Below are 22,974 nucleotides of genomic sequence, written 5' to 3' on the forward strand. Positions count from 1 at the left end.
TGCATGTGTTCTTGTGCCTGTGGCACACTGGTAATATGTGTTTCAGTCTATGATGATTTTAATTCACTCTTCTGTTTCTCCCAATCCTGCTTTTCTCTTGTAACTCTTTCCGTATACCATTCTCTAATCTAGGGCCAAATAGTATTTCATGTTTAAAGTTTGATTTCGACAAAAGTAAATCCACCTCAAAATGAAGTCTTGTAAGCTTAATTTTTAAAAATTGCTGTATTTTCTGAAGATAACATCATAATCCATACGGAATCAATTGTACACCCACAGCGAACAAGCAAAATTATAAAATGTATCTCCATCAGTTCTAAGTGCAGAACATTTTAAAAATCTCCTATCTCAGGCTAAACATCATAATGTTACACATCTTACCATTTTTGGGTAGGTGTTTGGCTTACGCAAAAGCAGACCGGTTACAAATATAACTAATATTAAGATGAAACCAAATGGTACCCAGAAACGTAGCAAAGTTTTCTTCAATAGGTCTTCACCTAGGATTAAAAATCACATGGAAAGGGGAAGTGTTAGACATTTGCCACTATTTTTGAAACTGAATTATTTTATAAATACTTCAGAACTGAGTTGAGCTTGGAAACCCCTGTCATATTTGCCAGTGCATAAATACCACAATTGTGTCTGAGTATAGCGTTCCTTTCATTTGTGAAATTTTTATATAGAAAAGTACTTTACTGAACTGTGACATGTCTTAATTTCGCTTAGAAAAATAACTTCCCCAAACACAATTCTTATTTCCTGATATGAGTTTGTTTATATTTGACCTTGTGAATTCTCCATTTAAAAATGACAAAATATTAGCCAAGTGATTAAACAAACATGTCCTGTGTGTCTGTCTCTTAACTCTCAGTAAGTCAAACGTGTACTTAGATCATAGGATACTGTACAGAGCAAGAGGTATCCTTCAATAAAAATTCTTGTGTGAGTAATGGAAATCATCTTTTAAGGTTACCTTTTTAAAGTTGTCTCATATTTTAAAGACCAAAGGGAGGGATAAGGTTTTTCTTTTCTTTTTGATTTTGCTTTGTTAGTTTAGGGATGGAGTTTTAATGGTTCTTCTGCATAGCAAGAAATGAGCAATCACTAGGCAAACTTAAAAAGCAGACAAAGTTTGGTCTCCCTAAACTAGTACCTCTCACTTGTTTTGGAGTAATATAAAAGATCTTGAATCTTAGCCACACATCTATAAAGCTCCCTTGATCCCACCTTTTTCTTTGTCCTATTTCCTCACGATCTTGTTTTCTATTAGAAAATTATCAGTCAAATTCACGTGTTCAGAGAAGATTTACAAGAATATAATCCAGAGAAATTACTGATGTAAGTTATCTGTCATGCAAAATTAACAGTGGGAAGGCAGGAAGCTCCTTTGCTGAAGTTCTACTGGCTTTCCCCATACAGAGTCAATCCTGAAGAGGACACACTTTTATTTCCAAAAATATTATTGTCCTATTTTTCTATAACTTGAAACATCCAATAAGAAATGTCCTAAAGAACTGAGACCACATGCAACTCAAGAAATTCCTTGTTTCTAATTTCAAAGTCATTAAGATTCTATGAAGAGGGCCGGGCACAGTGGCTCATGCCTGTAATCTCAACACTTTGTGAGACCGAGGTGGACGGATCACTTGAGGCCAGGAGTTCAAGACCAGCCTAGCCGACACGGTGAAACTCTGTCTCTACTAAAAATACAGAAATTAGCCAGGCGTGGTGGTGCATGCCCGTAATCCCAGCTACTCAGGAGGCTGAGGCACGAGAATCACTTGAACCCAGGAGGCAGAGGTGACAGAGAGCCAACATCATGCCACTGCACTCCAGCCTGGGTGATAGAGCAAGACTCTGTATCAAAAAAAGGAAAAGATTTCCCTCAAAGCAAGAGAAATCTTAGGCATCACTATCACTGATAAGATTGCATGTAAGATACAGAAAAGAATATTTTTTTGAGGATATGGCTAAAAACTCACCATAACCACTTTATACAATGCATTGACTAATGACAAGATATAGTTCAGGACATAACTTTAGAGTTTCCTGATTTTTTAAAACAGTAACAAAAATGAAAAATATAAAACTAGTAAGTCTTCTTTCTGATTCCATATAGCTCTTGGTTGAGTTTTCCACTGTCTTGCTATTTTTTCTCCATAATCCTTAGTGATTATATAATCTATTAGGCTTCTCGTTTATTGCCTATCTCTACCCAATTGGAAATAAAATATAAGTTCACTGAGGGTAGAGATTTCTTTACTGCCATATCTGTAATGCTTGAAAAGAGTCTGATACATAGTAGGTGCTTAATAAATATTTGAGGAATGAAAGGGATCAATGATACCACTATATTCATAGGGAGATAATAGAGATTCCACTATAGTAGAACAACATGAAAGGAGATGAATGATTGATAGATATGGCAGTATCTGTCTGTATCAGCATCAGTATATTTATTTAGAGCTGCATCTATATCTATGTACCTGAAAGAGCAATGCTGAGTTGATTTCCTTCAATTTTGAACATTTATTAGTAATTTCTACTCTTAAAGCTAATACATTGTGAAGCACAATCACATTTTACCTCATTCTTTAGGCTTTTTAGTTTATATTGCTATGTAATTTAAATGACTTTATCACAAATCACTTTAAATCAGTGTTAGAAGTGAATGGAATGAATATGTATTTTACTATTCATGACCTTTTAATTAGAAAAATATTCCTTTTGAATAGTATTAGACACCCAGAAACAAATGTATGCTGATCTATACTTGCTTTAAGATTTCTGTTCTCTTGAATACTGAAAGCATATGAAAATATTGATTAAAATAAGTTCCTGCCAATCCCTCAAAAGAATGAGCATATTATCTATATTGACAGAAAAACAAGAATTTTGATAATAGAAGTATAACAATATTCCTAGTCCTAACTGAATGAATATTAGACTTTTAATAAATCTTTATTCAATTGAAGTGCTCGCTAACTTATTCTCTCTGTTCATAGACTATATGGGAAAGTCCTTCACTTCTGTAATAACAAAATACACCAAAAGAAAATTAATTTTGCTAGCAAAGAGCTCATTATTTAGTTACTGTCCTTTTAGCTCATACCTTCCCAGCATTGTTTATCACTCCACTCACTCCAAATTCCGTCATCTGAGCAATAAATATTCACTTTGCTTCTTACTACAAAGCATAATTGTCGGGTTTCATTTGTTGTTTTCAAGGTGTATGTTTCATTTTCAACTGTAGCAGTCTGAAAGCCAAGGACAAAATCAGATGCCATTATTTGATCTAGTTGCAACTAGACAGATTCCATATCTGTCCCTTTCAAAGTGGGTTTTATTACATAAAATCTATGCAATCTATGCATCAAAAGACTGGAAATGCATAATCCCAGCAGTAATTAGCTCTCTGTATAGTGGGGGTTTTAAAATCATTGTTTCTTCCCTTCTTTATCTAAATTTTATTTCTACAGTGATAATGGATCACTTACAGTGAAGGACAGCATGTGTGAGACAGCAAAATTCCTAGGTAGCCTTGGTGTTTATAACACCCAGTATGTGGACTAGTGTCAAATTTCCCAGATTCTATGAACTGGAAGATGCTACATACACTCAGTTACCAAAAGACAGAGCCAGCATGTGAATGTTATTACTATGGAAACTATAGAGTTCACATATTAATATATAGCTTTTTCTTTTTTCCTTATGCTTATTTCCTTATTCTGATTGTTAATAAGAATAAGGAAAACCTACATAACAATGCTCAGGGCTTGGAATAAGAATAAGGAAACAAAACCTGTATAACAGTGCTCATGGCTTGGTATGAAACTATTGCTACAGTTATGAGACTATCTCAAGGCTGGGTGATCTCAGAGTAAAAAAATCACTGAAGCGATTATTTCAATTTTGCATTTCAAAGAGCTGAAGAATTTTTCTCATTCAATATAATAGCTTTTCCTTTGGCATAACTTATCTTAGGAATCAACATAATGTAGTGTAGACTTAAGTGGACTGGGAACCAGATCTGATATCTAGTTCTAGCTGCATAATTTGATTGTAAGTGAATTTACATACCTGGGATCTATACATCAATTCAACAACCAGTTTTCTTATCTGTATATGAAACAAATGAATTAAAACTACTGACTCACTAACTTCTCTCTACCACTCTCTAAACTGGAAACTAATAAGGAAAAATAATATATAACAATGTGTGATTAAAGGCATCACCACATTGTTGGTGCTGGTGGCAGTAATTAGTCTTGCAACCATTGCCTAATTCCCCAGGCAGCCCTTCTTGCCTGGTACAAGCGATTCTCTTGTAAGCCTGCCATACTGTAATTTTGACCTGATGGTTGTTCCTCAATAAGTGCTCTTTGTGGGTTTTTTTAATTAATTTTGTTTTGCTTTTACTTGAGGCCTCTCCACAATCCATCTTAAGCCTTCACCAACTTTAATTTATTGACACAAAATTGAAAACAAGTGACTAGATAATCTCTAAGGTCCTATGTAATTTTAAAATTGGTATCATTCATTATACTTTTGTCCATTAGCTTATTTGGCTTTCTGGAAATTGAACTAAGATATATGTCATGTTCTGTCCCTCACGTGGATGCAACTGATTTTGGTTCTCACATTTGCTATTTTATTTAAAAGGCTGTAGTTATGATTTTCCCAAGTAAATGCAATATTCATACCACCAAGGTAGTATCATCTTCTCTGATCTCAATTTCATAATCAAAACACCTTGCTGGAATAGGTCCCAAAGGTATGCTCCATTTCAGCTTAATTTCACATGAACTCTCCCGAGTAAAAGTAAGATAGACTGGCGGCAAAGGTTTAACTGAAAAGCAAAAGAGAACCATTTCAACACGGAGATTGTTGAAGTTTAGCAGTAGCCTTTATCCAAAGCTAGGGACATCTGGTAACAGAAACCTCCAGGGATAAACCAAGTGGCTCAGTAATATTCCCTATGATATGTATTAAAATCAAAGTTGCTTGCCAACCAAGATGAGTTTATTAACAAACTTGGTTATTTTGGAAACTCATTTTTGACAAGTCACCCACTGACAAATATATAAGTCCAAGAGAAAAGTTCGAAGACCCAAATCATTACAACCATTTTCCATTTTGTAGCATTAGAAATAACAACCACAATCAATAATACTACTACTTTTACAAATAGATAACCCTATTTAGTGCTTATGCTATTTCAGACACTGTAAGTACCAAGGATGTTACATAATAATCTCATTCATGCCTCACAATAAACCTATCAGGTGGTCCTCTATTATCCTCATGTTACTACTAAGGAAATTGAAACAGAATAACTTGCCCAAAGTCACACGACTAGAAAAATGGTAGATCTAAGATTTAAACCCAGGTCTGGCAGACTCTAGAACCCATCACTCTCATAACCATTAGAACTGAAAATATAGACTCAATAAATATCCAGCCATTTGTCTATTGAGGCCTGGGAAGAAGTATCTTCATAATTAATCCATCACTAACACTAGACAAAAGTACTGTATAGCAGACAAACTGAAGATGGAAAATAAAATTGTGAGTTCTAAATGAAAATGATACTTTAACCTTTATTCAATTTCTTACCTTTCATCCTTAAATATTTAACAAGTGCCACCTCATACACTCTGCTGACTCATTTTTCTGTCTTTGCATTTCCATAGGTCTCTGTCTCTCTCTCTGTCTATGTCTCTCTCTCCTTCCTTCCCTTTTTCTCTCTCTCACCCTCTCAAGTGGTTGTAAATGGCCTAAACTAGAAACAATGAATTTGAAGTTGTTTGTTGGTTTACATCACCTATATTTTGAAGCTGAAAAGTGAAATAACTGGATCTGATAGGCTTGTTCTCTGATGATCCATTAACACAAATATAGAAATCTTTATAGTCTGATGCCTCCAAATAGGGAAATCTGCATCCTATATTTTGTCCATCAGCCTTGATGTAATCAACACACTGTACTGCATGATCCAAGCCCTCATACCTGTAAAATGAGTGTTGTGAGAATTGTTTAAATAACAATCTCTTCCAGTATCAAGGCGCTTCATTTTCAATTATATTAGGATACCATGTCAGTTTAAAAATCATTTAATAATGTACAATATTTATTAAGCACCTACTATATGTCAGGCACTATGATAAGCACTAGGGAAAAAACAGTAGGGAAAGCAGACATAGTCCCCGATTTCATGGAGCTTACAATTTGTTGGGAGTCCTCGCAAAATCTCAAAGACAAGGATTCTTACTTGTGTACTTAGGTTATATTGATTCATCAACAAGGTTTGTGAATCAAAGAATAAGATTCCTAGTAAGAAAACCTGTGATTTGTACAAATAATCCTGCATGATATTGCCTTTTAAGTTATTTTACTGGGGAAGTTATTTTAAAAGAAAGCAAATTTTAAAGCAGACTTAGAAAATATTATGTTTAATAAAATGAATGAAAATCTGGAGTATACAATACACATCAAGAGATAAACCTCAGAAAAGCCAACTGTAGGAGGGCAAAAGGAAAAAGAAGGAGTTGTTTGGCAAGTAAATATTTAATTTTCTCATCTATTAAATGAGAAATGTTACCATATCATTTTAAGTTAACCTTATTCCAGTAATAAAGCTAAAAGGAACTAGGAGTGATTCCCTACTAAATTCGAAAGCAACAAATGCTTGCTATTTTCCTAAAGAATAGCTTGCAATGCAAACCATGACATTATCTGTAAAAGCAGTCAAATCCCTGTTGAAAAGAGGCCAATGTAGCAGCTGATAAGGTGCCGGTACACATATCTGGACTCTACTAAATTAACCTTATGCCAACTATTTACTTTAGGGAGAGTTTGCAAAATTGTTGTCTCTTGGTTAGTTCACTTGATTAGAGTTTGGGAGACTTCAGTTCCAGGCTTAACTCCATACAGACTTACTTGATGCCAGCAGGGAAGGCTTTATTTTCCAATCTCTAAAATGTTAATGTTTATTCCTCCCTATTTCACTAAGATGAGGATCAAATTATATCAAATATGAACCACAATGTACAGGAGGGCAGAGACTTTCTCTTATTCATGCCTTTGTCCTTTTTATCTAGAACACTGCCTGGCATTTAAAAGATGCTTAATATTTGTTGAATTAATGAACAAATAATTTAGATCTTTGAAATTTACCTATCCAATTCCAGATGAGGAAACAAAAATTCTAAAAGAAAAAATTACTTGCCCAAGGCCGCCAAGTTAAATGATGCTAGAGCAGGGATTAGAACCCAGATCTCAGGATTGTTAATAGTTTATAGCTTATCATTTATCTATTATTATTTTCTAAAGAAAGATGCCATGATAATTTGGAACTAGAACTCACCAATAGTAATGCTTAGTCCTCTCTTGATTTGTCCATTATTTAGTAAATGCATATGTTTGGATAATTACCTATCAGTTTATCAGTGCTATCACTTGTTTCAGCTATGTAATAAATATTTAGTGGTAATCTACTACGGGTATAGTACTTTGGAGGTAGGCAAGAGAAATATAATAAACAATTCATGCCCATCAATCCCTTAAAAATTTAACAGGAGACAAAGCACACATATATGAGAAAAAATTTAAATGCCATCTGGACAATAAATAATTATAGGCTATAAAAAAGATAGTTCAAGGCCAGGCGCAGTGGCTCACGCCTGTAATCTCAGCGCTTTCGGAGGCTGAGGTGGGCAGATCACTTGAGGTAAGGAGCTTGAGACCAGCCTGGACAACATTGTGAAACCCCATCTCTACTAAAAATGCAAAAGTTAGCCAGGTGTGGTGGCACACGCCCATAATCCCAGCTGCTCGGGAGGCTGAGGCATGAGAATCGCTTGAACCCAGGAGGTGGAGGCTGCAGTGAGCCGAGATGGCACCACTGCACTCCAGCCTGTGTGACAGAGGGAGACTCTTGTCTCAAACAAACAAACAAACAAACAAACAAAGTAATAGCTCAAGAAAAACAAAACAGAAGCTGACATGATCAGTTAAAGGTTAATGAAACTGGGGAGCAGATGAGCCTTGAAAAAGATGGATAAAAATTGGTGAAAGAAAGATAGAGCCAGAGGGCATTCCAGAAGGTAATGCAAACAAAGGTATAAAAGGCAATAACACGGGTGAGAAAAAAATGTAGAGATGGATCTAAATTGAGTGGAGCATTCACATTGGTAATAGTAGACAGTATGGCAGCCTAGATTTTATCCTGGGGCAATGAGTAGACACAGGAGGTTTTTGAACAAGAGAGTGGTATATGAAAATGGCAATATAGGAAGATAAAGCTTGCTACAGTGTGCAGAATGAATAAAAAGGGGAGAGACTGGGAGAGATTGGGAGCAGAGCGACCATCATTTGGGAAGCAATGGCAATCATCCAGGTGTGGAATGAGGGAAGCCTAAAGTAGAGCTCTTACAGTAGAGATGGTAGGTACTTAACAGATGTGCAACCTTGCAAAGGAGCATCAGAACATGGTGATCATGTTACCCTAAAACAATTAAGAAATTAAGAAGATACATGAGTCACAATGTCCAAGTTTAAAAGCTTCAGTGACAGTTAACAAAGGAGGGAGTCAGAAAAAAATTCAGTTTAATAGATAACTGATTTTTTAAAAAAACAAGAATATAAAATATGTCAAAATTGTTTAAGTTCTAACTTCATCTATCTAAAGGATACAAAATTAACCCAGTACAGAAACAATTATTGCATTCCTTATATCACCCATAGAATACCTTCCAGTATCTACATCCTAAAACCACTTACACCCATTGAAAACCTCAAATGATTGTAAACAATTATCATCATAAATACAACTCTGACAAGTATAATGAATTTAACTTAGTGAAAATATAGTTTACTCATACTATCGACTAACTTGAGTAGACATTTTTTAATATGGAATTCTAATTATAAAAATACTTACCAGTAAAACAAGTTGTAATTGGTATCAAGAAGTACACCTATGCCAGGTTTCCAAGAACAGAGTAAATATTGCCAGTTGTAATATACGCAATCCATATCCTGAACTTTAGATTCTGGAATTCCTAAGGAACAAATCAATTGTGAATGTTTGAAAGGCTTGGTGATGAATCATTTGTGAAATCATTTCTCAATTTTACTTCATTTCCTATGACCTCTCCATTTTATTTTGCAATCAACATAACAGGATTATTTCAAAAGGAAGTTACTGGGAATCACTTCACGATAAGAGGGACATGCAAAACCAAAAAACATTTGAGGGCTCATTTACTCATATTAGTATAAGCATATGCAAAAGTAGTAAATTGATTATTCTAGGATGCTCTGAGCAGATGAGCAAATACTCATGAATGTTTACTAATATGACCCCAAAACTGGGAACTAAATCAATAAAATAATATACAGGTTTTGCCAAAGGTATTTGCTGATTTAAAGAATTTTAAAAGGCTAATCACCAACTACAAGAAAGATTCTATTTTGTGCCACACTGTCACAGGATCTATTGTGCCTACAGCCTGGTACATAAGATTAAGGGACTTATTCCCAAATGAATTGTTCTGATAGTATTAAATATGAAAAGAGAGCTTTGTTTTAACCTTGTGGTGATATCCAATAAGTAGTTTCTGCCCAGGAACTTTGAACTTCTGATCCATTTGTGCATTGCCATGGTAAAAGCGTGTGTATCTTCGCTTCAATGCCCTTGTTAAGATCAAACCCATCTTTGTAATGTAGATTCTTAGTAACGATGGTCTGTTTGACAAAAAGATGAGACAAAGTCAAGCTTAGAAACCTCCATGGTATAGTGAGCTATGTTAATAAGACTAATAAATCACTAATACCCTGGAGAGTTCCCAATATCTAAGACAATCCTAGAGACTATTTGATACAATGCCACAGATACATTTCCAGCAGAGCTCACCTCTGTATGTCATATCATTTTATGAGATCATTTGAATCTTAACATCTAATTCCAAATAAAAACAAAAACTTTTGGAAGGGAAAAAAAACTTTATGGCAGAAACTTGAGCTATATCTGCTTGGAATCAAATAGATAATTTTCATATACCATAGGCACATTACTTGGCAAATCATGCCACATTTCAAAATATAATATGAAACCTTCAAGAAATACATAAACTAAAACCCTGGAAGTAACTAGAGAAATACAGACAAATCATGAGCTTCTGGAGGACAAAAATCATTTATTATTTATTCATATATTCCTGATACCTAGTAGAGTGCCCAGCACAAAGTTGATCAATAAATGCTCAATTTGAATTGTCTCTTGAAACTACCTAGCTGAATTAGAGAGGTAACAGAATGTCATCTACAACAGAAATCTTTGAATATACATGCTTGTTGAGTATATAAGTAGTTAATAATTCAAAACATTTTCATTGAGCTCTTACTACAATATATACAACGAACCATAATCCTGCGACCCTCTGTGGGAAGGGTACAAAGATAAATAAGCCTTGTCTCCTACAGTAGAAAAGGTCACAGGTCAGTAGCATGTATAAGGCCCACATCCAAGAACATAAGCAATTGTAAAATACAGTGAAATGCTCTTCTAGTGAAGTGCTGCTCTTCAAGTTCATATTGCATGAGACCGAGTTTTTTGTTTTTGTTTTTGTTTTTTTTCTTGTTTTCCAATGGCAATCTTAACACTGGATGGGGTGAAAACAGATATAGCAGGATGCATAGGAGACAGAAGCGGGTGTGGAAGCTTTTTATATCCTAATTAGAACTATTGAGATATGGGAATTGGAGCGGACACTAAAGTCAGGAATCACAAAGTAACACCTGATGATCACTCAGATACGGCAAATGCATGCTTTACTTACCTTCCATGTTTCACTACCAATGTTTCGGTATTTTAGTTCATATTCCACTGTGCATTCCTTAAAATGATCCAGAGACAGTGGGGGTTGCCATTGCAAATAGAGATAACCTAAGTATCCGGGATCCACTATCTCAAAATCCTGAGGAGGGTTAACTGAAATAAATCAATAAAACACTTTTATTTTTTCTGTATTTTATGACAAATATTGCTAAATCTAGATGGCTTCCAAATGTCCACCAATTGATTAACAGATAAACAAAATGTGCTACATGCATACAATCAAATATTATTCAGCCATAAAAAGACATGAAGTACTGATTCATGCTACAACATGGATGAACCTTGAGAACATTATACTAACTGAAAGAAGCCAGACACAAAAGACCACATATTGACATAGTTCCATTTCTATGAAATTTCAAAATAGACAAATTCATAGAGAGAGAAAGTAGATTCGTGGTTGGTAGGGGCTGGAGGGAGAAACAATGCAGGGTGACTGCTTAATGGGTTTAGGGGCTGTTTTATGGGTGATGCAACTATTCTGGACTTTGATAGTGGTGATTGTTGCACAACTTTGTGAATATACTAAAAACCAACGTATAGTAAAGAGTTTTACTATACATGTATAGTTTTAAAGAGTATAGTTTTGTATAAAGAGTTAGTTTTGTGTAAATTATATCTCAGTAAGGCTGTTAAAAAATCTAGATTACTGCTATATAGTTGTTCCTTCTTTGAGAAATCACATATGCAAAATGTGACTTTGCCTCACTAGGTATTAATTTTTAGAGAAGCAAAAAATTCAATGTGGCTTTATCTCTGTGGTCATGTACGCCAGAATTTGGTCTAAGATGGGAACATTTTATTACAAAAATCTGTCTAACAATAACAATAACAAATAAGAACAACAAATAATAACAAATAATAACTAACAAATCAATATAATATAAATATATGTATTTAATTATATTAATTATAATATAATATATAATATAATAATATACTATAAATAATTTTAATTAATTAATAAAACATTAACATTATATTAAATAATATAATAAAATAATATAATTGAAAAATTAAATAATTCTAATTATTTTTAAATTTTACGTTAACTTTCTGTACCTTTTTAATGTATCTAATTGTCATAAAAGCTAAGGATAGTAGCTAAGGATAGTAATTAAGGAACTGTTCCAGTTAGTTTAGTACCAGGCAATGAGGTTTCAGATACTTAGTCTGTTAAAAAAGACTATACAAAAAGGTATGGAGAGTGTTTTTAATTTGGCATTTATCGCACAAAATGTGTGTCAACATCAGTTACCTTATACAAGAAAGTGACTAGTAAGAACATAGCTTTTGTTCATGAACTTCCTGAAATAGTTTCAATAACAATTCATCTACTAGCTAGTTATGCACTTCCACAAGGCAGGTCAAAAAGACAGTTAATTTTCCATTAAAATCCAAATAATTTTACTTTTCCTAATTTAAAAACTATTCCATTAAAATCCATTTACCTTTTATCTCGGTGTCTGAAGATGAAGTACAGCCAACTGTTGTGCTTATCAGAAAGGTATATAAGCATCCGATAGCCAAGCAAACGAAAGCCATTTCTCCAAGATTTAAAACCTTGATATTGCCTCTCTATGAAGGAAAAATATAACATTTTAACTTTATCTTACATCAAATAATCAAACTAAACGTGATTAAAAATACTTTGGAAAGCTCTCTGTGTGCTTTCTACCAAGAACTGGGAAAACTGTGTCCACCTCAGACCATGGAAACAGAAATAATCAAGTTAGGAACCAATATAATTGGAAAGAAAGGATTCTAGTCTCATCCTGCTTACAAGAATAAAAACAAAGCAAAGCAAAAACCCTTGTAGCTCCTCACCTCCCCGCCGACAGGCACACTTCTCCTGACCAGGTTATGGCGACTTCAAATAGCCTTCATCCGGAAGACCGTTAGACTCACGAGAGTGTTCTTACTGGTTCACAATGGAGTTATGATATCATCCATCTCCATAGCAACCGTCTCCCCTAGCAACACATAAAACACAGTCAAATACTCTTTTCTGAGGGGAAAAAAAGAAAAAAGAAAAAGAAAAAAGTATTTGAAAGTTATTTCGGCCGGGCATGGTGGCTCATGCCTGTAATCCCAGCACTTGCGGAGGCTGAGGCGGGTGGATCACCTGAAGTCAGGAGTTTGAGACAGCCTGGCCAACATGGTGAAATCCTTTCTCTACTAAAAATACACAGTTAGCCAGGCATGGTGGCGGGCGCCTGTAATCCCAGCTAGTCGGAAGGCCGAGGCAGGAGAATGGCTTGAACCCGGGAGGCGGAGATTGTAGTGAGCCAAGATCCCACCATTGCACTCCAGCCTGGGCAATAGAGCGAGACTGTCTCTAAATAAATAAATTAAATAAAATAAAATAGAAAGTTATTTGACCACTGAGAAAGCTCAGAACCTAAACCGAAGCCTCAGAGAGTTCAAAACTTTGCTCTGTTTCCTCATAAATATTTCTTTTTTTAGTTTAAAAAAAGTGTTTATTTAGCTCTTTCGCCCCCTGCTGGACGATTGACTTTCTTCTTTGCTCCTTTTTTCTTTTAATTACTTTTTTTAATTAAAATTTTTTATTTCCATCTACTCTCATTATTGTTCCACTTTTTCCTGTGTTTCCTTTATTAGTAAATGGCATCGCCATCCTTCCAGTTGCCCAAACCAGAAACCTGGGAGTCTTCCTCAACTCCTCTCCCATCTAATCTCTCCATTACCACTACCACTTCCTAAATGGAGGATCTTAGCAGGGATCTCCTTATTCAGTCTTTCCTGCCTCTGATCCATTTTCCACACCATATACAGCAAGAGTGACCTTTCTAAAGGGCAAATCTGAACTTTTCATCTCTTTCTTAAACTAAAACAGCATTTCATTGCCATAGAATACAATTTAGTCATCTTTCTGTTCTTGGATATTGGTTCTTGAGGGATATGATCAAAATTTAAAGGATTCATGCCTTCAAATAGCTACTCAATTAAAAATACTTTGCTTTTCAGGAAAAACTACTACTCCCAATTCCATACACTTCTCTTCGAATCTATATTCTGGAACCAACAATTTCACATAAAGTAAAGGATTAAAAGTCACTCAAAAGAAAAGAAGGGACTGCCCTTCTTTTCTTGTGCATAGATTAATTCAATAGGACAGACCCTCTCTTCCACCCCACCCTCTTTCCCCTACCTGATCCATCTGTAATATTGTAACTTTGGTAAGCTTCAATGGCTACTTTATAGAATCTTAGGATCAAATTTTTAGAACCAGTATGTATATTACAGACAATGCTAGTCAAATTCTCTTTTATAAATTGGGCAGTAAAACTCAGACTTGCCCCACCCAAGATTACACAGCAAATTAGTAACAAAGCTGGAAGTAGAACAGAGATCTCATGATGCCCAGTCCTGTGCACTTCCACCCCATTCTGCTGGGTCCCACAGGCGTGACTCAGGATTATGAACGCTTTTCCTCTGGAACCCCAGTGTTTAAATCTTCCTTTAATTAGCAAACCAAGCTGAATCAACACCATGTTATTTTAAAAATTCTGCGCCTCATAAAATCAGGAGGGAATGTCATTTCTCTCACTGAGGCCCAACAAATCTCTCTTTCTCCCCAATTCCTCTCTCTCTACTTGCCAGCCAATGGCTGCCCGCTAACGCATCTGTAAGTACTAGGTAGATTTGGCTAACAGAAGGTTATGGATCTTCCACAGAGCTACCCTCAGAGATTAAGATGAACACACTGGTTACTACTGGGATCAGGGCAATAGGTCTGACAAAGAGAAAACCTTCCATATTACCTTTAAGGACTAAGGGCAATCAGGCTGCCCTTACAATGCTCTCAGAGAGATTCTAACAAAATTCTCTCTCCCCTATCGATCTGTCCTTTAAAATTTCGTAGCATTGTGTCATGTACAGCATAAATGCTAAGTAAAGAGTTTAAAATCACTTGCTTCTATTCCATTTATAGGCTGTGAAATCTGACTCAGGCTATCAAATAGCATTTCATGGATCAGACCGATCAATATACCCAAGCAAAGGTGGAAAATGGGATAACTAGCTTCTAGCATCACTTATGAATAAACCCACAAAAGGAGTTGCTGAATTACACCTAGGGCCCAACCAAGACTTTCTTACCCAAATGAACACAAAGACAATTCTCTCCTTTGCTTCTGGGTTACAGGATTGTCACTAGTGCAATGAGGGGCTTTATACACTATGTGGTTACCAGGAACACCGGAGTTTTTCACAAGGACCAGGGGGACCTGAAGACAAAGGGATGATTAGAAAAGCAAATGCAGACATATTAGATTTGAAAAAGTTGTTTTTCTATATTTCAGACCCCCAGACCACAGTTCATAACCACTCATCTGGTCTTAGCTCCTCATTTTTAAAAATAAGGAAATAACAGCCAGAGAGGAAGGTAAGTAAGCCAAGTGTACACAACTTACTGGTGGCAGAGCTGGGATTGAAAATCATATCTCCTGAACCCTTTCCACTAACTAGCAAATAAATGTTCTTATCATAATGAATCTATCCTGCACCTATTTTACTAGAAGCCTCTTCCTAACTCCCAACCTTCCTCTACCTACTGTCACCACCCAAACCATCCAGCCCACCACACAGTTTTATCATTATGACATTTCTGACAGAGTAATAATTCAATAAATATTTATTGAGCATCTTTGGAAGTTTTTTGCCAGATACTATCCCAGCTAAATCTTGCAGAAGACACAAAGTGAAAGTGGCAACAGTCATAGTATCTGTCATAGTAATAGTACCTTCTAGTATTTATTCAACATCTCAGGCACTGCCCTGTGCTATGCAATTTATATGCATTATCTCATATAATCCTCACAATCAGACTTGGACATATATACTATTTTTAGTTCTATGTTATTTGTTTAAATTTTCTTTTTAACTTTAATTTTTAATTGATACATAATGATTGTACATATTTGTGGGGTACAGTGTAATGTTTTGATACATGGATAACGTTGTGTAATGATCAAATCACGGTAATTAGCATATACATCACCTCAAACATTTATCAGTTCTTTGTGGTAAAAACATTCAAATTCCTTTCTTCTAGCTTTTGAAAAATACAATTCATTATTGTTAGCTATACTCACCTTACTGTGCAATAGAAATCAGAATATATTCCTCTTATCTAACTGTAACATTGTACCCATTCACCAACCTCTCCCCATCCCGGCTCCCTTATTCCCTCCCCAGCCTCTGGTAACTTCTATTCTACTCTCTACTCTATGAGATTAACTTTTTAAAGACCAGAAACTATGACATACAGAAGTCAAATGGCTTCCCTCAAGTCACACACCATAAATGTTGAAACTTGGATTTAAATCTAGACAATCTAGTACCAGAGCCCTTGATGGTAATCACTACACTAGGTATTTTCCATGCCTAAGATCAATGTGGAGGGGAGCTTTCTATTTCTACCCACTCAGTTTTACACAACACTATTGGGATAGTTTCTCACTGAGAATCTCCTTTGGAATGGCAAACCTAAAGTGATTGCCTCTCCTCGGCCTTGCTTCTCCACCGCTTCAAAGTCATGCAACATAATACTCTCACTTTAACAGCTGGCTGCAATCTTTGCATTATTGGAGAAATTCCAGGTACTTACCAATCATATGGTTTCTCAAGAAATAGATTAACGTAAGCAGTTATCACAGGTCCTCTTTTGTTCTCCTCTCTACTTTAGAGACATTAATTAGAATCTCTAATACTTTCCTGCCTAATAATCAAGCACGTAGAAAATATTAGTTAGGTATTCCTGAAACAGTCACAGGGCCAGGACACAGATTCTACAAGCCACAAGATGGGGAAGTTATGGGTGGGGCCAAAAGCCATCTAAAGCAAATTTGGAATTATACCAAGGTGCTGTAAAAGCTGGCAGGACCAACTATTCTTTGGATAAAGTAACAGATACATAGCCTAGGAGCTTTTTATAATAAAAGACACAACGGTGTAAGTATCAATCTGGATTTCGCTCCTGCCTCAACCACTGTGATAAGAGGTAAATTATATCTCAATTTGTATCTATAAAATGGAGGTAATGATACAAGCCTGGCAGGGGTGTCTTGAAGATTAAATAAGATAATGTATGTGAAAGTGCTAGGAGAATAGTAAATTGCTCTATATACTTGAGAGGGGTTTGCTTCTGAGGACACTGCCACTAAGCAACACTTGAAAATAACTTGCCACATCCTACACATTTGCCTTTATTAATTCAGCAAAATAAACTTGTTCATAGTAGATAATTAGACACTTATTATTAATTTCCAATTTCTACCACCCTTGTTGATCCAATATGCTGCCTTTACTGATCTTTGCCATAATAACAGTAATTTCTTTCATTTTTTTAGCTTTTTGTAGTTTGTAAAGAATTTGTTGATTTTTTAACAGGTCTGTAAGTGTATAAGGTTTGTACCGCATATTTACAAACAGTAAAACTGGGGCTTAGAGAAGTGATATGACTAGCACAGTGCCCCACAGCTGATACAATCTATACAGAAAGGATAGGAAAAAGAAGGAAGAGACAGAAAAGCATTGCTAGGCTAATAATACATAACATGGTTTTTTAGAAATGTTCTTTCTCTATGTTGACAAAGGAAAAAAAAGATTCTTCTACAGTATCCAAAATGACCATATGTTTTTTGTTTTATTTTATTGTAAAGGCAGTGACCAATTTGCAAAGACAATTATTTATTAGAAAATGATAAATGGAATTTTTGCAATGTCACTAAAATGATTTCTTTAAAAAAAACACATAAAAACTATAGGCATGTCATTTCTGTTGCCTTTGCATAAAAAAAATCAATTATAAAATTTGATACTTTCTATTCACATTGTTTAAGCTATCTAAAAATACTGGCCAAAGCTTTTAGAATGGGGCTTGAGGAGAAAGAAAATTGAAAAATCGAGAAATAGAAACTGAGGAGAGAAAAATGGAAATGTGTGATTGCAGACTTAAATGTCATTTGCAAATGAAATGATAAATTGATATAGTCTTACATGAGAAGGCATTGACTAGGAGATTTGGGCTCTCTCACCAGCTTTGCCAGGTGACCTCGGAAAACAATGATAACAATAATAATAATAATAATAGAGATTATAGTTTATTTTACCTTTACTAGGTGTCAAGCTCCGTGCCAGATGCTTATATGGATTAGCTCACTTAAGCCTTACAAACTTTGCTGACTACTATTATTATTATTCCAATATTACAAATGAGGCATTTGGGGCTCAGGTTTCTCAAGGTTATACAATTTAAGCAATAAAAGATGCCAATATCTGATTCTAAAGGTCACACTCCTTTTACAATATAATACTCTCTTTCAAGTAATCTCACTCTGTGAAAGGCAATTTTCTCTCACACAAGTTATCCCTAGGCTATAATTCTCTATTTCAATGGTTAATCTGCCATGTATCCATCCGTGGTTTCAGGATGTGACTCAAGAGCACTGGCTTCCTGGATAGCTAATCTTATTTCAGGAAGGCCATCCAACATGTATAAATGCCTGTTCATAGCTTCTGGAGTATAGTCATGACTCAGCACCATAAACAGAATCTCTGGAACCTGCCAGGTTTTGAGGCCTGATAACACACTGAGATTAATACATGGCTCAATGATAGTACAATCAGCCTATGACCTGGTGGTGAATCAAATCTAATTTAGGTAATAACTAGTAAATAACATGTCCTGCAGTGGAGTAGCTTATAAAGAATGCTGAAGATGACTTTGTACTATGAAACACAAAAGGGCTTTGAATCACACAGATACATCATGTTTGCCAGTAGTAAAGCGGTGTCAGTCATGTCCTATACATATACACAAGGAACTTAGGAAGATGCTGAATTATGAAAATCATTGTATGGAATTGAAATACATGTAGGACTTATTTTTAACAAATATCACTTTAACATCTAGCTCTATATATCATGATTATATTTGCATCCCTGATAAGATTACATACTAACATTATTTGATATTTATAAAATATGTTCAATAAATCTACAGTTCTTATAAAACCATGGGTAGTTATTCTAGGCCAGAATTATTTTCATATTTATTTTGTAGAGACAGGGGTCTCATTATATTGCCTAGGCTGGTCTCAAACTCCTGGGCTCAAGTTATCCTCCTGTCTCGGCCTACCAAAGGGCTGGGATTACAGGCCTGAGCCATAGCGCCAGGCCCCATAATGTTTTTTTAGATGCTTTTCCTGTATGACATATTGAGTTCATGTGGCTAACAAGTTTCCTGCAACACTGTCAAAGCTAGACAATTCAGTTTGGAGCTACCATAGCAACATCTAGGTTTACAGTGTTAATTCATGAAGCAGTTTATAAATTTCAGAATTTGTCCCCAAACTGAGATCACAGCTTTATTAGTTTATAATTCTATCCAACAAACCACCAACATGCTTTTTGAAAACAACCCACTAAAATTTTTTTTTTTTGCAACCCTTTAAATAAAATCCCCCAGGTCATCAATTAGTAAATATTTCTTGAACAGGTCAAATAGTTCTTACTAAATATACCTTATATTCTACTCCAATGAAGTCATAACTGAAGAGCAATGCACTGCCTTGAAAGGCACTACTGCTCTGGAACTAGGGAAACAATCTCTTTTGTTCAACACTGTTCTCTGTACTCCCAGATGCTCCCAAATACTTGTTTGCAAACAGGCAGGGAATACCCAAAACATTCATGTCATGTGACCCCTTTAAAAGTAAATAATAGGATATACTCTACCCACTCAATACTCAGTAAAAATAGAATACAAAATGTACAATAGCAATTTTTATATTCCTTCCAGGTAATCTACCAGTATGTTATTTATAGACTGTAAACACATGGAAATGTGGTATTATATTATATATAGGACTATTAGTTATAGAAAAGAATGTTATAAACAATTAAATATTAATATTTCTATTACATATTAACTATTCAATTATTTCAGGAAGTCTACTACATGCTAGGCACTGTTATAGGTACTGGGGATACAGCAGTGAACAAGACAAAGTAGCTACCCTCGTTTCTGGTGTGGGAGACAGACAATAAACATCAGATAACCACAAGATGTATAAAGAAAAATAAAGCAGGATAACATGAAAGAATAATGGGAGATTCATTTTAGGTAAGGGTAGTCAGGGAATGCCTCTCTGAGAAAGTAGCATCAAGGACTTCAGTGATGTAGGGAATAAACCAGGTAAAGATACAGGGAAAGAATGTTTCAGGTAGAAGGAATAGCACATTCACTGAAATAGTAGTTTCAGGAATAGGAAGACCAGCAGGATAGGGAACAGAAAAAGTTAGATGATCTCACAAATATAGGAGAGGGTAGGCCATGGTGATGAATTTGCTATTTATTTTTAGTAAAATGGGAAGCAACAGGACAGTTGTGAGCAGTGACTTTGATATGGACAGGAGACAGGGAAATACTGGGTAGAAGAGGGCATTTCCCAGACAAAGGCCCCACCCTCAAGCCTGGAAACCCATGGCCCTAAATGGGAATAGGCATTCCTGTTTTCACATCCAAAATGTTGCCTTTTTGCCCACCATGCCCCCTTATCCTGTACACGTATAAACCCCAAACCCTAGCCTCCATGAGGGGACAAACAGAAGCATGGAAGAATGGCAGAAAGGCACAGCAGAGAGAAGAGAAGGAGCGTCTGAATGCCGAGAGGAGTTTGGCTGGAGACAATCAAAGAGGAGTTCAGCTGCTGAATGGCCAAACACCAGGGGAAGATGATCCTCTCACTCCACCCCCCTTCCAATTCCACATCCATCCCACAGAGAGACACCTCCACCACTCAATAAGACCCCCGCATTCATCCTTCAAGTTCGTGTGTGACCTGATTTTTCCTGGATGCTAGACAAGAGCTCAAGATACAGAAAGCTGTCACACTGGCCCTCTGCCCTTGCAAAAAGGCAAGTCCACTGAACTGTTCAACACTTAAGCCATCCACAGATGACAAGGCTAAAAGAGTGCACTGTAACACATGCCCACTTGGGCTTCAAGAGTCACAGACACCCACCCCAAGATACTGCCATGGGTCCAGAGCCCAAAGCACTCACCCTGGCACCTGCACCTGCCCCTCTGCATGCTCCCCCTCCCACATCCCCCTGTTGCCAGAGAGCCATATCCTCCTGTCACAGGTTCTGCGAAGGGGCCAGGGAACTCTCCCACCTCAACATGATGTAGATTACATTTTAAAGGGCTATTGTATGCAATGGAAAGGTAGAAGCAATGACCCGGGCTAGAGATGTTGGTGACTTGGACCAAGTTGATAGCCGTGCTGATAGAATTTACTGGTGGATTGAGTGTGGAGTATCAGAAGATGATGGCTTTATTTTGGCATGGCCATCTGGATAATTGTTTATGGGGCCTAGGCATGATGGTCAAGAGTTCAATTTTGGATGGTTAAGTTTGAGCTGACTAACTAATATCCAAGGGGAGATGAGTAGGCAGTTGGATATTCAACTCTGGAGATAGGGGGAAAGACCAGAGCTGTAAATATAAATTTGGGAATCATCAGGATATAGACAGCATTTAGAGCCATGTGATTGATTGACGTCACCTAAGGTAGAGTGTAGATGAGATAAAGAAAAGAGGGCCAGTGACTGGGACCTTCGATATATAAAAGGCTAAATAGATTTTGAGGGGCTACCAACAAAGGAGACAAAAGAGAGGCCACAGAAGTGAAAGGAAAATCAAGTGGGGAAAATGTTTCAAGGATAAAGTGATAGACAATGTCAAAAGCTGCTGATAGGTGGAGTAAAATGAGGCCTGAGAATGGGCTAATGGTTTAAGCAAGGTGGAAATCACTGGTAATATTGCTAAGGGAATTCAGTCAGTGGCATGTTGGGGGAAAAACCCAGATTAAAATGAGTTCAAGAAAGAATGGAAGGGTAAATTTGGACACAGTGAGTGTAGATAACTATTAGGGATAGGAAAAAAACAATGTTTGTTCTATTCTCATGCAGGCAATACAACAAATTCTTCATCTCTGGTCACCAAAACGTATGGAGATTTCTCCTTCACCAACAACCAATCACTTCTCCACTAATTCAAGACAATTCTAAGGCTATCTACGAGGAGATAGCATCAGATCCCTCAAGTTAAGAGTTTAGTCCCTCAAGACTGCCCCCATTTCAGATGCCAATAGCAAGCCCTGGGTTTTGACTTGTGTTTCTGACTTCTGGGTATGATTAATTTGCTAGGATAGCTCACAACTCAGGGAAACACTTTACTTACTTTTACCCATTTATTGTAAACGGTATTACAAAGGATACAAATGAACAGCCAGATGGAAGAGATGCATTAGCAAAACATGAGAGGGCACAGAGCTTCCATGCCTTCTCCAGGTATCTCCACATGTTTAGCTCTCCAGAAGCTCCCCAAACCCAGTCCTTCTGGGTTTTTATGGAGACTTCATTATTTAGGTATAATTGATTACATCATTGGTCATCGGTGATCAACTCAACATTCAGCCCCTCTCCCTTCCCTGGATGAGGGTGGTGAGGAGATTGAAGGTGAGGAGATCATGTGGTTGGTTCCCCTGGCAACCAGCCCCCATCCTGAAACTATCCAGGAGCCCCCAGCCAACAGTAATCTCACTAACATACAAAAAGACATTTACCACTTAAAAGATTCCAGGAGTTTTAGGAGCTATGTGCCTGGAAACTAGCCAAAAACCAAATCTACATATATCTTATAAATCACAAAAACACAGTCCACCTCCCCTTTTACAAACACAGATTCTTTACATCAAAATGATCATATAAATCAAAAGATACTGGCACACTCAGTCCCATTCAGTCATTAATACAGTCATGCACTGCATAATGATGTTTTGGTCAACAAGCAACAACATATACAACAATGGTCCCCTAAGATTATAGGTGAGCTGAAAAATTCTTATCATGTAGTGACATTGCAGCCATCATAATGTCCTAGTGCAATTACTTTATTTTTTATAAATGCAATGTAGCCTAAGTGGACTGTGTTTCTAAAGTCTACAGGAGTGTACAGTAATGTCCTAGGCCTTCACATT

General features: G+C 36.3%; 1 protein-coding gene across 6 annotated transcripts in view; it reads right to left on the reverse strand.

The window, feature by feature from the left end:
* IL13RA2 (interleukin 13 receptor subunit alpha 2) overlaps positions 1 to 22,974 on the reverse strand; it is a 53,700-nt gene that overhangs the window by 833 nt on the left and 29,893 nt on the right. For 3 of the 6 annotated variants that reach the window (XM_063601957.1, XM_063601955.1, XM_063601956.1), the window contains 10 exons: positions 15,026 to 15,153; positions 12,731 to 12,876; positions 12,355 to 12,481; positions 10,845 to 10,996; positions 9,597 to 9,750; positions 8,945 to 9,065; positions 5,828 to 6,012; positions 4,707 to 4,852; positions 3,116 to 3,260; positions 382 to 500 (listed from right to left, as the gene is read on the reverse strand). In XM_063601957.1, coding sequence (XP_063458027.1) covers positions 382 to 500; positions 3,116 to 3,260; positions 4,707 to 4,852; positions 5,828 to 6,012; positions 8,945 to 9,065; positions 9,597 to 9,750; positions 10,845 to 10,996; positions 12,355 to 12,448 — 1,116 coding nt within the window. In that variant the 5' untranslated portion in view covers positions 12,449 to 12,481; positions 12,731 to 12,876; positions 15,026 to 15,153. Of the gene's footprint in view, positions 1 to 381; positions 501 to 3,115; positions 3,261 to 4,706; positions 4,853 to 5,827; positions 6,013 to 8,944; positions 9,066 to 9,596; positions 9,751 to 10,844; positions 10,997 to 12,354; positions 12,482 to 12,730; positions 12,877 to 14,075; positions 14,169 to 15,025; positions 15,154 to 16,535; positions 16,710 to 22,974 lie in introns of those variants that run through there. The other 3 variants (XM_063601959.1, XM_063601958.1, XM_008971118.5) reach the window with 3 other exon arrangements.

This window comes from Pan paniscus, chromosome X, assembly GCF_029289425.2.
Source record: "Pan paniscus chromosome X, NHGRI_mPanPan1-v2.0_pri, whole genome shotgun sequence".
Classification (NCBI taxonomy): domain Eukaryota; kingdom Metazoa; phylum Chordata; class Mammalia; order Primates; family Hominidae; genus Pan; species Pan paniscus.